Below are 15,640 nucleotides of genomic sequence, written 5' to 3' on the forward strand. Positions count from 1 at the left end.
TTATGACTTTGCACTCCATTACTATGTTACGGATATTATAAGCGACAATACACACATCGTTCGAAGTGTCGGAAGCGTATAACGGAAAATCTCATACAGGTGCCTAAGACATTATAAAGGTAACAACACTCGTAACGGTGTCGCAAAGAAAATGAATTTTTCGATCGGACTAAGAGTTTACGATAATTTACTCCCACGGTATCTCAAGCTAGATGCAACATGTGGAATTGTTCCGGAATGGCATAGTGGATGCACTTTCACGTCATTATCATCGGTACTCTGGCACACACGTGCAAATATGAGTATTTAAGCAAGACTGTTTTAGATTTCCTAATGGGACTACAAATAAAGTTAATTCTGTGAATATTATTGCACCTAGAAGATATCTAGCTGCCGAATTTTTTCTTATTTTTCGACACGCCGAATATTTCGACAAATTGTTTATTTTTTAGATAAAATGTATATGTAAAATTAATTTATTAAATATTGTTATAAATAATTTAATAAAATTTAATAATAAAGTATTTAATAAACACTTTTATTTTCAATGAGAAAATCTAATGATATATTTTATCTATTTTAATATAATCAATCTATATTTTAATATGAAAATAACTTGTAAACAAATATAAATACTCTAACCAAGTAACTGTATACCAGGGTTTGGAAAGTTACCTTGTAAAAGTAATTAATTACAATTATAGTTCTTTCCTTTCAAAAAATAACTAGTTACCGTTACAATCGTTATCGATTTAAAAAAATAATATATTACAGTTGTAGTTACTCAAAAAGTAACGAGTCGTTACTTTTTAGTTACTTCTCTGTTTACTTCCTGTAATGTTTTGTGCATTGTTATTGTTGTTCCTTTATAAAAAAGATGTTAAGTCGATTACTCGCATTTTTCTCGAAGTTTATTGTTACCGCTTTTCCGCGATGCTGATTAATTCTTTCGCTACGCTAATTTCGTGAATTACTGTTAATTTGCAAATGACAATTTGTAAAAGACGGGCGAGGTTAGTAGCGAATGAAACTTTGAATCGGTTTTGAACAAGGACAAGAATAAGATAAGACAAGAATGAATGAATTTCTATTTTTCATCACGATGGTACGTTGCTACCATCAACGAATAATATAAAAATATATAATATGAAAAGTTTAATGGCGCGCGCTACGCGCGTGCCTATTATGTTCTAGTAAATATAAAAATCTTATATTTCTCATCTTATATTTCTTGTAATATATTTCTAAGGACTGCTTGACATTAAGCGAGACTTTAAACTAAAATTTTAAATTTATTATAGCAATCGAATTTGATTGATTCTTATTTTACATCCAATCACATTAAGACTAAGTTCGGAAACGTTATCCAAGTGCTCCTACGCATCATTTTATTCTTGTTTAACGTTCGATAAAAAACAAAGATAAAATGATACATGGGATACTCAAATGTAGCCTAAAAGTGTGAGAAACTGTGAGTGCTATTGGCTGTGTTCAACTCAAACAGCTTTGCAACTGTGTAAGATTCTTAAATGTGATTATACATTTATACATTTAGATCCATGTGAAATTAAGGGAGAAACTAATGAAAATCCATCATATCAAAGATTTTTACAACAGTTGCAAAACTGCTTTCTCTGCTGAACGTAGCCATTGTGTCATTTTATCATTAAATATAGAACAAGGATAGAATGACACAATAGCGACAAATAAATTTGAAATACATAAAGTAACGATGAAAGTAACTATTAAATTAGTTATTAGTTACTAAAAAAAATGTAATTAAGTTAAGTTAAATGTAATTAAGTTACAATTATAAATGGAAAAAAGAAACGAAGTTAAATTATAGTTATTAAAAAAAAATAACTCTAACTGTAACTTCGTTACAAGTACGTTACAAGTAACGAGTTACTTCCCAACTCTGTTGTATACATAACTGTTCTGCTTAGTAAGGGGGAAAGGTATGAGTGTTGTTTAGCGTAAAGATATTTTTTGATACACTACATCGGCGCTTTATTAGTGCAAGTTATTATATTTCAAGGGTAACGAGACAGGTTTTGGAATCGATGCAATTAATATGTATATTTTCCATCGTAAATTCTATAGATTGGTGGTAAAGTGTAAAATTAGGTTAAAAAATGGAACTAAATATTCTCTTTTCTTCAAAATCAAACAAATTATTTTTATTGTATATTATTGAATATTATTACTTTAATGGATTATTATTAAATAGAAGTAGTGAAGTTCTGTTTAGATGTTCCGTAACTTATGCTAAAATATAAAATATTAAAATAGAATTTTGTTTATATTTTATGCGCTGAGAAACAAACATTTAAAAACATTTGAAAAATCATTATATGTTATATATGCATATGATATAAATATATACATCCTAAAAGACGTGCCATCGATACTCGCATCTGTCGAAATTTTCTCAAAGATGATTGTTGACGTTTTTCCGCGATGCTGATTGGTTCTCTCGCTGCGCTAACTTTGTGAATAGCTGTCATTGTATTGATCTCACAGCGAGGATCGTTTTAACAATTGTGTATCAAGAAATTAAAAATATTATAGTATAACAATAGTATAATAGTATTATATTAATTTATATTAATTTTTTGCTCTTGTGAAAAAGATAAACGGCGTGCGTGCAGCGCGCATTTGTAATGTCTAGCATAACAAAAAAATTAAAAATATAATTTTAACTTAAAATCTAATGCGAATTATAAATCATCTAACGTGAGTTATCAACTTATTGAAATGAGGTCAATACAAGAATTGGAGATGTAAAATTTGAGAAATAATTTTATTCTAAATATTATATTCTATTTAAAAGGAAGAGTATAGAAGTTTTCTTAATGTAAATATCGAAAGCACTCGTGTATGACCTAACATCTTTATGTGACTTTTATTAAGTGTAAAATTTACAATAGCGATATTATTTTAAGCGTTCTGACATTTAACGTTTTTATATCATTAACGTTTCGATTTCATGTTCAAATATATTCACCGATTACTCTGACTTTATTACGAAAGCAACGATAATCCGTGCGTCTCTAATAATGAAACGTAAATCCAGGAAATACTATATACTCGGAAATAGACATCACGATAAGCCTTACTTAAATAGGAATTCAACCGTGAAAATTACACTTTACCGTTACGGAATTTTATTCTTCGAATAATACATATTCCGAAAAATTTAGATAATTTATAAGATTCATCAATGAATTACCGATATAAGGTATGAGATATATAATTTTTCTATAGGCTTTTCGTCTACAGTAATTTTTACTATATCTTAATGCTAAATAATCAATTGTAAAAGCTACTACTATAGATTTTGACTACGATATATACTAATCTATTATATAATGAGTAATTATAACATTATAATGTATAACATTATAATGTATTATTAAATTACATATATAATTAATAATATATCAATTATATAATTAATAATATACAAATTGCAATTAATATTTTTGCGCTCAAAAAATATTTGAAAAGTATATAGTTTAATATGTTATAAAAATTATTCGCTATATAATTGATAATTTGCATTAATTACAAATAATTTTAACGCGCATTATAAAATATTGTGAAGATTTTAGGCAGAATTTTATTGCGCGCGGGCCTAGATCTTTTAAGTTATCTAGATATTTTAAGTTACAAAAATATACCGAGACGACAAAGAATGTGGAAAGACGAGTTAAAAGAAGCTAAAAGAAACATAAAAGACATCACGATAACAAATATACTTCTATTTTCAGACGTACCTGTATGCGAAACGGAGGCTTAATCTCCAAATCCCAGTAAAACCACCTTCGACCTTAGCGCGCCAATCGTACCAAAAGATTCATTTTTTAGAGGATTCTATCACTCAAAGAAATTCACGTCGATCGGTCTCTCTCATCATACAAAAAGCCGCCTTCGTTTAAGCAACAGGACTACCCTCAATGACAGCTGTCCGGAAGTGGCCGCCTCGATAAACAGACTGATTCTTAACGCGCCTTCCGTACTCGAAGAAACATCGCCCTCCTTGAGGGACAAGCCTCCTTTCCCCGTGTCGCGTTAAGAAACAACCGTTAACGCGGGATATGCGAGTCTTCCAAGCGCATCGTGAATATGCCGCGCGGGAGTCGACCAGCGATTGATGACCCAACGATGCCGTATGTGGCACCCTTCTCCGATCAGAAGAGGAGAGAAGAAAACGAAGACGATTCCGCGACAAATTGTACGTGTCGACGCCGCGTGACGTCTTACCTCAAGACAGCGAACGCTCTCACTTGCCGAGCTTGGCGAGTGAAAGTCTCGCTGAAATTATTTTCCTATAGCATATTAATATCAAAGTGGACAATCCTTAATGTTCTCTTACGGTTAATAGGCAATACTCTTACATTTCGTCATTTGTGAAAGTTAATATTCATTCTGCAAATAACTTCAAAGCTTCGGAAAATAGATAGATATTCCTTGTACTTAAAATATGTAATTTAAAATTTGTTTAGAATTTGTAACATATTTTGTTATCTAAAGTTACATAATATTTATTATCTCAATCGAATTCAATCGAGAAAAAATGATTTTTAAAATTGTAATTTTTAGATCATAATATAATCAATATACAAATCGCATAATTATGTCATTGATCTCCATTATCGTGCAACTTTTGGTATTTTAACAAAAATGAAAAAAAAAAAACATTGGTCGTTTAATTGTTCAGTTTATTTGTATAGACAATTAAACGATACATATACGTGTGTGTACGAATTACATGTATCTTCCTTAATTCTAATACATCGATATAATGTATATATGCTCGGGTGAATGATCATATTAGGCGATTACATACAGGCGATACATTTTCTTGGGTCGATATGGATTAACGAATGTTTCACTTTCTGTTTGACGAAACAAACGTGGACTATAGGAAGATGTCAACTATAGTGCGACTAACCGATCCTTTATATTCGAAAACGACTTCTTGCGGACCGAAACACGATCGGGCACGATAGCCTCTAATCGGTAATACTTCAAAGATGAGTCTTATAAATGCGGTAGAATTCGACTTCCCGAGCATTATTTAATTAATTATTAAGATACATCTTCGTATATCTTAAGATACATTATTCGAATACAGTCAAACGTCCGTACTATGAATTGAGATACCAAGCACTGCGTGATCACTTGGCACGTCATCCACTTCTTAGCCGAACGATAATCGACTTGAATGTCAATAAATACGAGAAAATAATTAAAACAGAAACAAAGAAAAAATAAAAAAGCTAATAAAATGTTTTTATTTTGCACACTTTATCACTAAAATAAAAATGAGGATTATGGGGAAAGATCGAGACAAGTGGTTTGGTTTCGACGAATCCAGAATACAGACATTCAACTGTAGCGCTCGGATAATCGAAACTCTACTATGAAAATTCGTTTAGTACTTTAAAATAATGCTGCTTTTTCCCTTGTTGTCTCGTGAGATCGATAATGGCACGGATTCAGAGATCGGTGTCATACCAGGCTGCGACCTGGTTGTTATCTTGAGGCGGTGCAGGGAGCTCTTCCAAGTGATCAAAACTCAAGTCACCTTCGTGCGCCATGTCTATAGTGTCCATTGCACCATATGTCGATCCACCACCTATCTCTAATCCTTGCATCGAGTCTACTGGTATCTGGTCATAACCTGTTGCAAACAAATATATTTTCATTTACAAGAATTCAATCGCTCTCAAGCGACGATTATGTGACGATTAAGTGACGATTACACCGATAAAAATTACATGTTGCACGCAAAGTGCAAGAATTTTATTAACTAATAAAGCATAATTTGCGAAGTACTTTGGCAGTCGTTTAGTATTATGAAATATGTATAAAATTTGTGCTATATGTCGTCAAAATAATTACATTTTCTTCTAATAATCATCGTTTAACCAACTTATATGATTATTTAATTACGATATTGATATATATCATTCTTATTGCATACTATATTTGATTATGAAGTTTATTAATTTTTATGAGAAATTTTTGCCAAAAGTTGCATAACGAAAATTATTTAATGGCGAAAAGTTGCTTTCTAATAATATTAAAATTAATCACATACATATATGTATACAGAACAAATATATATATATAAATTAAAAAAGCATGAATTTTTTAATTTCAATTAAAGACAAAATAAGACAGCATATATACTCAATATCAGATAATATCGGACTCGATATTCCACATGTGATAAAACAAATAGTAATAGTGTCAAATATATATATATATATTTTTTTATAAATATTAGTTTTCAAAAAATTGATGATAAATGTTTACAATAAAATAGCATTAAATTTCTCTTTGGGGAATAAACTGCAAGACAATTTTTAATTACTTACAAATATTATCCTCCCATACGACTCCTTCACCATAAAGCACATGTCATAGTGAAAATAAATAATAATAAACTATTTGCATGCAAAACATGCATAGGTGAAATAACTTAAAAAATTACACTTTTTCCATATATAATAAATATATATATATAAAACATAATCCATTTATAATTACAATTAAAATAATTTAAGATATTACGTTAAAAAAGTTAAATATTATACAATTGCTATATCCTTCTAAATTAAATCTTTTATATCTTTAAAATATTTTTTTTATTAAATCGCATCATTATAAAATTGATAAAAAAAAATGCACTTAAAAAAGAAATTATAACAACAGCTACGTACTACTTTCAAATTTAATATAGACGTATTGTTACAAGAGTTCTCTTATATTTACTGTTGCGAAAATAAAATTAGACGTTTTGATAGAAAATCAATAATATTAAGCATGTTCCATAAATCTTGAAATTTCATGTAACATCAGACATGCAGACTGACAATCAATAAAATCAAACAAATAACAAAAACAGGACCAACAATACATAAAGACCAAATGTCACCTATGTTACTGCGAGAAACTGTTGATAGCCTGTATTTTAATTTAAGTCCATGGGTTAAGCTGCTGTTAAAATAACATACAATACAAATACATTATTTCATATTAGGTACGTCGAAGAAAATAGTAAATTTATTAAATTCCCTCATATTTACAATGCAAAAGACAAAATTGGTTTCGTGAGGTTGCATTATCGCGTATACAATCATCCCATCATCCTATATATCATAGTCATTATACGCCATATGCAATTTATCACGATTACATACAAAAACACATTTTATACAGAGTAAAATTCGTTTTTTATGATCATTTATAGCACCGTCTACCCTCGAGTAACAAATCGATTATTCAGAAGCAGCATTCGATGAATAAGATAGCTAAACAGCTTTTAAATTACCTTGCGGTTGATAACCCCGACCGCCATGGCTGCTGTGTACGCTAGGAGGTCCTTGGCCATACATACCATCATAGCCTTGATCAGGGCCAAGCATATCCTGAAGATTAGGTAGCTGAGGTCAACACAAAGCATATCTTCTAAGAGAGGCGTGTCGCAACACCTCGAAATACAGCAAGATTCGCGCTATACTTGGTAAGTTTCATATGATAATAAAAACGGCTAACATGGAGATTTGCACGAATAATAACAATAAAATTAAAAAAAATGTTTTGAAATAAATATCTGCAGAAGGAACAAACCGCATTCCCATGCACATTATAATCTTGCAAACTATCAACTAGATTAAAATCGTATCGAACTGCATCTTATGATTTCTTCAATATTCAATATTCGAATAAATATCGATGTAAATCGATATGTCATGGAAGTATAATTAAATTTCGAGCATAATAAACTATATGTTATAAAGCTTAAGCATATGAAGTTCAAAATTTAGTTTATAAATTAATGTAATTACTGTAATTAATGTAATTAATTTAATGTATTAAAATGCATTTTTGTGTGAGAAAAGCAAACATTTCAAAACTATTCATTTATAAATTATACGTTGTTAAACAACGTAAATTGTCTAGATTGAATTTAGTCATATTATATACCCGCCATCTCCGCAAATATAACGGCAAAATTTTAAAGCATAATAACTAAACACTTTGACACGAGAGTAAATACTGCAGATGACTTAGTAATGCAAATTGAAATAATAGATAATTATAATGTTGTACGTGATTTACAAACAGTTGTGCTTGGAATTAATTTTATACGGGGAAAACCTTATATCATATAAATACCTGGTCTTATAACTAGAAAAAGGGAAGAGTCTCTATAAAAATAATAACTATTATCATAACGTGGCATAATTTACCGAACACAATGTAACTACCTAAAAATATTAAACAAATTTCTATATTACGTCTCCATTTATCTTACATTACAAACCTGACTCCTGGCAAGTACTTGAAAAAGTCAACCATAAAAAGGCAAAACTAGTACATAAAACTAGTACATAAAATTACAACTTGCTCTGTTACATAGTGTTTGCAAGTAAATCTATTTCGCCACGGCACGAAATAAAATAACGTGCATTAGTGTATTTGTTTTCTACGATACCTGAAGATCCGGAGCCATGCTAAAGTCAGCATTATTCCACAAATTCGTGTCTTCACGGAATAAGGAATTTGTCAGCTCCATGGAAAGTCGTTTTTTGTACTCTTGAGGTTTATCCTCGCTCATACGGAATAGCACTGCCGCTGCATAAGTGGCAACGCCTTCGTTCCTGGAGTGAAGTAATTCTGTCAATGGAGCGGTAGCACCCTCTTGTTCTATTATCTCAGCGCCTTCTTTGTCAGCCGCCAATTCGCAAAGTACACCGGCTGCGACGCGTTGAATATTTTCAATCTCATTGAATAGTAGCTGCAAATCGTGAAAAAAAAGAATTGCGTTATTAAATAAAAAGGTTCTATTAAAGTTACGATAAACATAAGATACTGTATTAAATTATCATTTTAGATTGAGATAATATAAAAAATTAAAGAAAAATATTTTAGGATCTTTCAAGAAATAGCACATACTTGTACGAAAATTGGGATAACATTTTGTGATCGAATTATCGCCCTATTATGAGACTCTCTTGCCAGGATATGAAGAGCACCTACTGAACCTTCCACTATCTCTTCCATACGTACTCCATCTGCATATGCACCCGATGTTTGTTGACTTCCAGTACTTGCAACAGATGATCGTTGCTGCAAACAAAAAAAATCCTATAATATCCTACATATATGCAAATACTGTAATAATAACAATGCGATCCTTCATATTTTTTTGTTTTTTATTCTTGTATATGTGTGTGTGCGCGCGCGCGCATGCGTGTATGGCATGCACACGTGCGTATATGTGTAAAGCCTATCAGAGAAGATCTAAACTAAAATATTTAGACATTATGTCGACATAAAATTAAGTAGTTAGATAATACATAAGATTTATCTATAATTAGATAGTATATTAAGATATTGATTATTACGTAATATATCTATAATAAATAGTGGTATATTTTTCTCATATCTATCCATAAAATAAGTGAGATGACTGCGCAATGTTTTACATTTGTGTTACTATAAGCACAATGAAATACTTAGAGATATATATTATAAGCGGATGATCATTTATAGATCACATTTCCAAATATTTTGTGCTTTTAACAAGTAAATTCATTTATCAATCTTTGCTGATTCTTTTATTAATTACATTTACAAATAAAAGAGAAGAAAGGAAGAAAAAGAAAGGGAAGGGAACAATTATAATAATAAATAATAATCTACAAAAAACCTCTAATGGGTGTCCACGTTCACTATCGAATTCTACAAATGATAAAGCATCCGCTAGTGCATATCTCCAAATATCTTCAAATATCTTATCATGTTCTTAATAATCGTACATGTAACATTAAATAATTATATCTCACTTATTGAATCGAGCGGATATGCGTTCAATAATTTTTATTTTTATTAATTAATAACTTTTTACTAATGCGGGACTAAAAATAGAAAACTTTTTAATTCAGTTCAACATGCATGCGAGAAATATGTTATTATTTATCGAACATTTCATATAATCATACATACATCACACACACACACACACACACACACACACACACACACACACACACACACACACACACACACACACACACACACACACACACACACGTACGTACGCACGCACGCACGCATCTATCTACATACATATATACATATATCTAGTATGTATAGTGTCTAGTATATCTAATATGTATAGAATTATATACTTACTCGTTGCGTATCTTGGAATGCACGCATCAAAAGTCTTACGAGATGATGTATAGCGCCATGATCACGTAACGGGATGTGATTAGAAGGACAAAGAGCCAAATTGCGGATCAATCCGATAACAGCCTTTACCAACGGCCAACGCGATGGTGGATGGAGTAATTTTACTATAACCTGAATACCATAATTTAATCGAACAGAATTTTGTGCCATCTCCGCTTCACCATGACGTGAGGTCAAATGACGTAAAGCACACACTGCTGGTTCGGTTATTTCCTCTCGATCGCCAGCACTGATAATCGTACGAACCAGAGCGTCTACACCGCCAAAATTACATACTGCAACCTAAACAAAAATTTTAAGATTAAAGCTTACGTCAGATATATGTGCGAGAGTATTATTACGAAGAAATGTTTTCGACGTACTTTGTTACGCTGATTATTGCAGGTCAAGTTTGATAAAATACCAGCGGCACATGTGACCACGTTCACGTCCGTCGACCCGAGAACAAGCACGAGACTTTGCAGCAAGTTATCTAGCCCGTCAACTTTTGTGCCAGCGTCCGATAAATTACGTAATGTCCACAAGCAATTCTGTACTAATCGTTGACTCGGATTTGCAAGATGCATGGCAAGTGCTTGCATTCCACCAGCCTCCACAATCGCGGGTTTATTACTGGGGCAAACAGATAATACTGCAAACAACGATAATCGATCGATAATTATAAAATCTTATTATAATTATGTAAAGTTGTAGTAAATTAAAGAAATCACCTTTTAATACTCTTGAAGTAGTCCACAATAGTTTTTCGTAATCGTAAGAGCGCATAATGCGCACGAGCTCTATCGGGCCTTGCGAAGCAAGAATGATTAGCTTACTCTCCTGATTTCCGTATGCCAAAATTTGCAGACAATCAGTGACAATGGCCAGAAATTTGACGTTGTTCCGTTGTAGTAGAGCAACCATTTTTTGCAAACCACCGGCAAGACGTACGGCCATCTTAGAGCCATCTTGGTGAAGCAATAAATTGTGGAGCGTTGTTATTGCATAGAAAAGAACAGACTCTACCGGGGAACTCAATAGTTTTACAAGTGCGGGAATGCCGCCACTCTTGAAAATAGCTAGCAAGCCTTGTCGATGATGTGATAAATTGTGAAGAGTACCAACTGCTGCCTTCGTCGATTCTAAATCATCGCTGTTAGAGATAGCGCGTACTAAAGCAGCTACCATTTGCGAACTGTTCATAATAGCATGGCGAGAGGCCTCTTTCTTAGACAATTGGTGTACCATCATAGCTGCTTGAGAAACGACTACTTGATCCTCATCATTCAACAATTTAATTAATTCCGGAATAGCGCGTGTGGCAAGATCAGCATCATCCTGATAATTAATTAAGTTGACAACAGCATGCTTCAGCATTTGACTCGGCTCGGCCAATCTCTGTACAGCGGTAGGCTGTGCAGGATCAAATTGTGTGGAAGGTATCTCTACACCTTCCTCCAGCGTTTCGGGAAACATAGCAGCGCGTACACGTTGGGATCGAGTGTGACTCAGCTGCTGATTCATCTCTAAAAGATATATAATTCTCTATTATAATACATAATATTAAATTTTGCAACGATAAAATCAGATTTACAAACAATCAGAAATCTTACCATCAACTTGATCTTGTGTGAAACCCTGAGCAAACCCTTGATCCAGATCAAACATGAGCTGATCTCCTTCCATTTCCTCATCCTCCTTGCCAGACAGGGATGGTGCTTGAGTGACTGCACCAGAATGAATACCTGAGTCATTCATGTAGGAGTTCTGTTGCCACATCAGGGTTTGTTCCTTGGCAGAGCCCATGGGCAAGTCGCCCGGGCCCTGATAATTTCCTTGCGACACTGCAACTCAAACAAATGTAAGTTCCATGTGCATCATTATAGCGATGAATTATATCGCACAAATGTGATTTACTTGGTCTAGTCTGATTTGATGACATCGGGTAACTCATGTCTCTTGTGAAAATTTATCTTCACACCTGAAATAAAAAAGAAGCGGAATTCCACCACTCTTAACACTCGAACTACTCCGATTGAAAAAAAAAAAAAAAAAAAAAAAAAGATAGTGACAAAAAAGGAAGACCAAACGCAAAACGACGAGTGGGATCTCAGTTTACCGATTCGGAGAGAAGTGAACGTACATTTTGAATTTTTTCGAATACTGTGTGAAAATCAAAAGTACCAGAAGAAAAATAGTTCTAGAACAATAACACGCTTCCCGAAAATTTCCATTTATACAACGCTAAGGTAGATCAGTGTATCTCATTGCGACAGCGAAAGATGCTCTCGCACGGAATGTGGGCGCGATCGAAGGGTTCCTCCTCTCCCTCCTCTCTCTATTTCTGTCTCGCTCACGCGTCGCACAGCTTCGAGCTTGTGGGTGTCGCGCGACCGGCCGCGATCGAATATGCGTCGTGCTGTTGCACCCGTCGGGTGTAACCACACGGGATGCGAAAACTTGCGACGGAGTTCTCGCGGAATCCAAGGTGGGACGGAGGCATGTTGGCTGCGTGATGTAACGAGGGGAATGTTCCAGGAATGCGATTTGTCATCAATTTCTAACAATCGACAAGAACATTGGGAAGGGGAAAAGAGAGAGGAGCGCGGGAGAGGCGAAGGGAAAGGCGATTGACATGTGTACGTGTGCGTGACGTGTTCGTATACGTCCGTGCGTGTGCGCGCGGCGTACGTTGCGTTAAAGAGAACGAAAGAAAGGATGCACACACGTCCGTAGCGAAAAGAGGAAATGAAGAGGAACCATCATGAGATGAGATGAGAAGTCCCGAACAACGATAATTTCGCTCTCCTCGATGGAGTATCAGGCACCGACGCGCATGTTCGTGTCCAGCGATCGACTTGAGCTCGAGAGCGAACGCGACTCCCTTTGATGCGCCGCTCCCCAACGAGGTGTCGAGATTTGCGAATCGAGATAACAAAAAAAAAAAAATCATGAGGAATTGTGTAGCGAGAGTCAAGTGGTTCTCGAGTATCGTGAAAGAATTGGAAATTAGTATACGAATTTCAAGTCTCACAAGTTTTTAGCGCGTGCCTGCAAAAGGATTTTGTATCGCCTTTCTTTTTTTTTTTCATTTTTTCGGAAAATTTTTTCCGCTATTCTCAAAACTGCGAATTCACTCTGTTTCAGATACACGCAATGAAAGAAAGTCCGATCGGAAATCAGCGGATGTTCTTTCCGGCATGGGCGACAGATACTTCGACACACCCAAGGTAAACACACTCGCGACGACGCTCTTTTCCTCCGGAGCGAAGCGAAACCGACTTGCGATCTTGGTCGCGCAATAGCATTCCGTGGGCCGACACTTACCGTGCTTACGTCCGCGTCGCGAGTATCCGTGTATTATCTCGTTCAGCACGCGACACCGACTACGGACGGTTCGATTCTCGCGATTTGCGAGCGATAGCCTCCTCGTAGTCGTAGTCGTAGTCGTAGTCGTACTCGTCGTCGTCGTCGTCGTCGTCGTCGTCGTCGTCGTTGTTGTCGTCGTCGTCGTCGTCGTTGTCGTTGTCGTTGTTGCCGTTCGACACCACGTTCGCACACTAAGTTTCACCAGAAACCGACCTGACACTCCTCACAGAACTTGGACAACGATTTTACTATCCAAAGATGGCGGAAAGCGACGCGCATCAAGTAACACGAACGCCACCTGCCGCCTGCGCTGATCCCTGAATTGCATGACGATAGAATTGGATAGAATGAATAAACTGAGAGATGGATTTCTCTCTCTCTCTCTTTCTCTCTCTCTCTCTCTCTCTCTCTTTCTCTCTCGTATGGTCGGCTGGGGCATCGAACCGTCCGTCATCTCTTTGTAGCATTCCGCTTCAATTTAACCGCAGAGCGAAGACGCGGCAGTTTCTCGAAAAAGTTTCTCGAAAAAGTATGACAACTTCTGATAACAGACAACGAGAAAGATTTGAATTTTCGAACAAAAGAAACTCATTGTGTATCAAACGCAAAAACTTGTTTAATTGGTTGTAAAAGAAAATTTTTAAAAAATGTTAAATTGTTTTAAATTATTTAATTTTATTATAATAAAATTTATACAGAAACATACAAAGTGTTCTAATACTAGGAACATAGTAAGATGTCGGTCAATCGGATTAAATTTTGGTATCTAATAATTATTTTTGAAGAATATGTATAAATTTAATAGGTTTTGTTTCTGCCGCTATTTACATACCATTACTTTTTTGAGCTTACGACTAGCTAAAATTAAAAGGATGTACACAGAATGTTTAAAAAATTGTGATACAATCAAGAAAGAAAGATGATTCTTCATATAAAAACAAGTCGAAAATATAGAAATTGTTTTCGTATAGCTCTGTTTTCGATTGAGTTTGAATATACGTTAAGTATGCGTTCGCTTGATTAATTACAATTTGCTTAATTCACCCAATTTGATTATTCAACGCTATTTCTATGTTTGGTTTAAAATAATTAGTTTAAAATAATGCAATAAGTTTCAATAATATATTTATTTTATTAATTGTAAAATTATTGAAAGTATCCTTTATGTTACGAACAAATTCTTGCTCGGCGAATTAAAAACACATCAACTGCTGATAATGTGTCCATAATGTGTTCTTCACTTTTTCGAACACTTATACGCTTATATATCTTTTAATTGAAGATGATTTGGATTGGCGACTTAGAATAAATTATTTTCTTAATGTGATATCGGGTAAACTATTATATTAATAAGAATTTTGATAGTATTTACGGACAAAAATGACGAGAGATAGCCAGATGTTAGGTCAAACAAATTGTCACGTACTTAATCAAATATACTTAATATCTAAAGTTGATTTTTTCAAAGAGAATTTATTATATAAAATATATAAAATATATTTATTATTTATTATATAAAAAATTTTTATTCTATATTTTTGCATCTTTATTTTCATTTACATTTTCATAGAGAAGAATTATCATCTTATTTTCGGTTGTATGATTTCGGAAATATGTATGTCATCACATCTCAATAATCAATTTAATAATATCAATTAAAAATTCTCTACAGAATATATCTTATTATGAAAAATATTTTAACTAAAAATTAATTTAATTTTATTTAAAAAATGTAATTTTTTTGAATAAGCATAAAAATTTATTCGATAAATTTATTATATATTTTGACAAATTTCTCTAAAATAAATAGTTTCAATTAAATATAATTTTATCTATGTATGACATAAATATTATCGGAAATTTATATTATCAGAGTTTGTGTTTCAGTAATCACGCGAAAATAATGATTTACGCAGAACATCCATTTAGATGATCAGACTTTTTGAAGGATCTTATTCTTCAAATCATTAAATTATTGTACATCAAATTAAATTACTTTCTTTGAAGAGTTATGTAT

At 33.5% G+C, this 15,640-nt stretch overlaps 1 protein-coding gene across 7 annotated transcripts; it reads right to left on the bottom strand.

The window, feature by feature from the left end:
- Nucleotides 1-4,703: 4,703 nt before the first annotated feature.
- Nucleotides 4,704-13,901, bottom strand: arm (armadillo). 7 transcript variants are annotated; one of them, XR_016140587.1, is made up of 11 exons: nucleotides 13,582-13,901; nucleotides 12,172-12,235; nucleotides 11,868-12,098; nucleotides 10,986-11,780; nucleotides 10,638-10,906; nucleotides 10,216-10,557; nucleotides 8,974-9,147; nucleotides 8,513-8,815; nucleotides 7,346-7,442; nucleotides 6,950-7,011; nucleotides 5,464-5,689 (listed from the first exon to the last, which is right to left on the bottom strand). XR_016140587.1 is itself a non-coding variant. In XM_089082334.1 (10 exons), the coding sequence occupies exons 2-10, from the start codon at nucleotides 12,206-12,208 to the stop codon at nucleotides 5,505-5,507; spliced, it is 2,433 nt and encodes an 810-aa protein (XP_088938460.1). In that variant the 5' UTR covers nucleotides 12,209-12,235; nucleotides 13,582-13,901; the 3' UTR covers nucleotides 4,704-5,504. The 7 variants fall into 7 exon arrangements, 5 of the variants coding, with proteins under 5 accessions (XP_088938460.1, XP_088938457.1, XP_088938458.1 ...); XR_016140586.1 differs by having other exon boundaries at nucleotides 7,346-7,457; XM_089082334.1 differs by lacking the exon at nucleotides 6,950-7,011 and having other exon boundaries at nucleotides 4,704-5,689.
- Between the last annotated feature and the right edge of the window lie 1,739 nt (nucleotides 13,902-15,640).

Source organism: Pogonomyrmex barbatus, unplaced genomic scaffold, assembly GCF_055798465.1.
Source record: "Pogonomyrmex barbatus isolate J1 unplaced genomic scaffold, ASM5579846v1 scaffold6, whole genome shotgun sequence".
NCBI lineage: Eukaryota > Metazoa > Arthropoda > Insecta > Hymenoptera > Formicidae > Pogonomyrmex > Pogonomyrmex barbatus.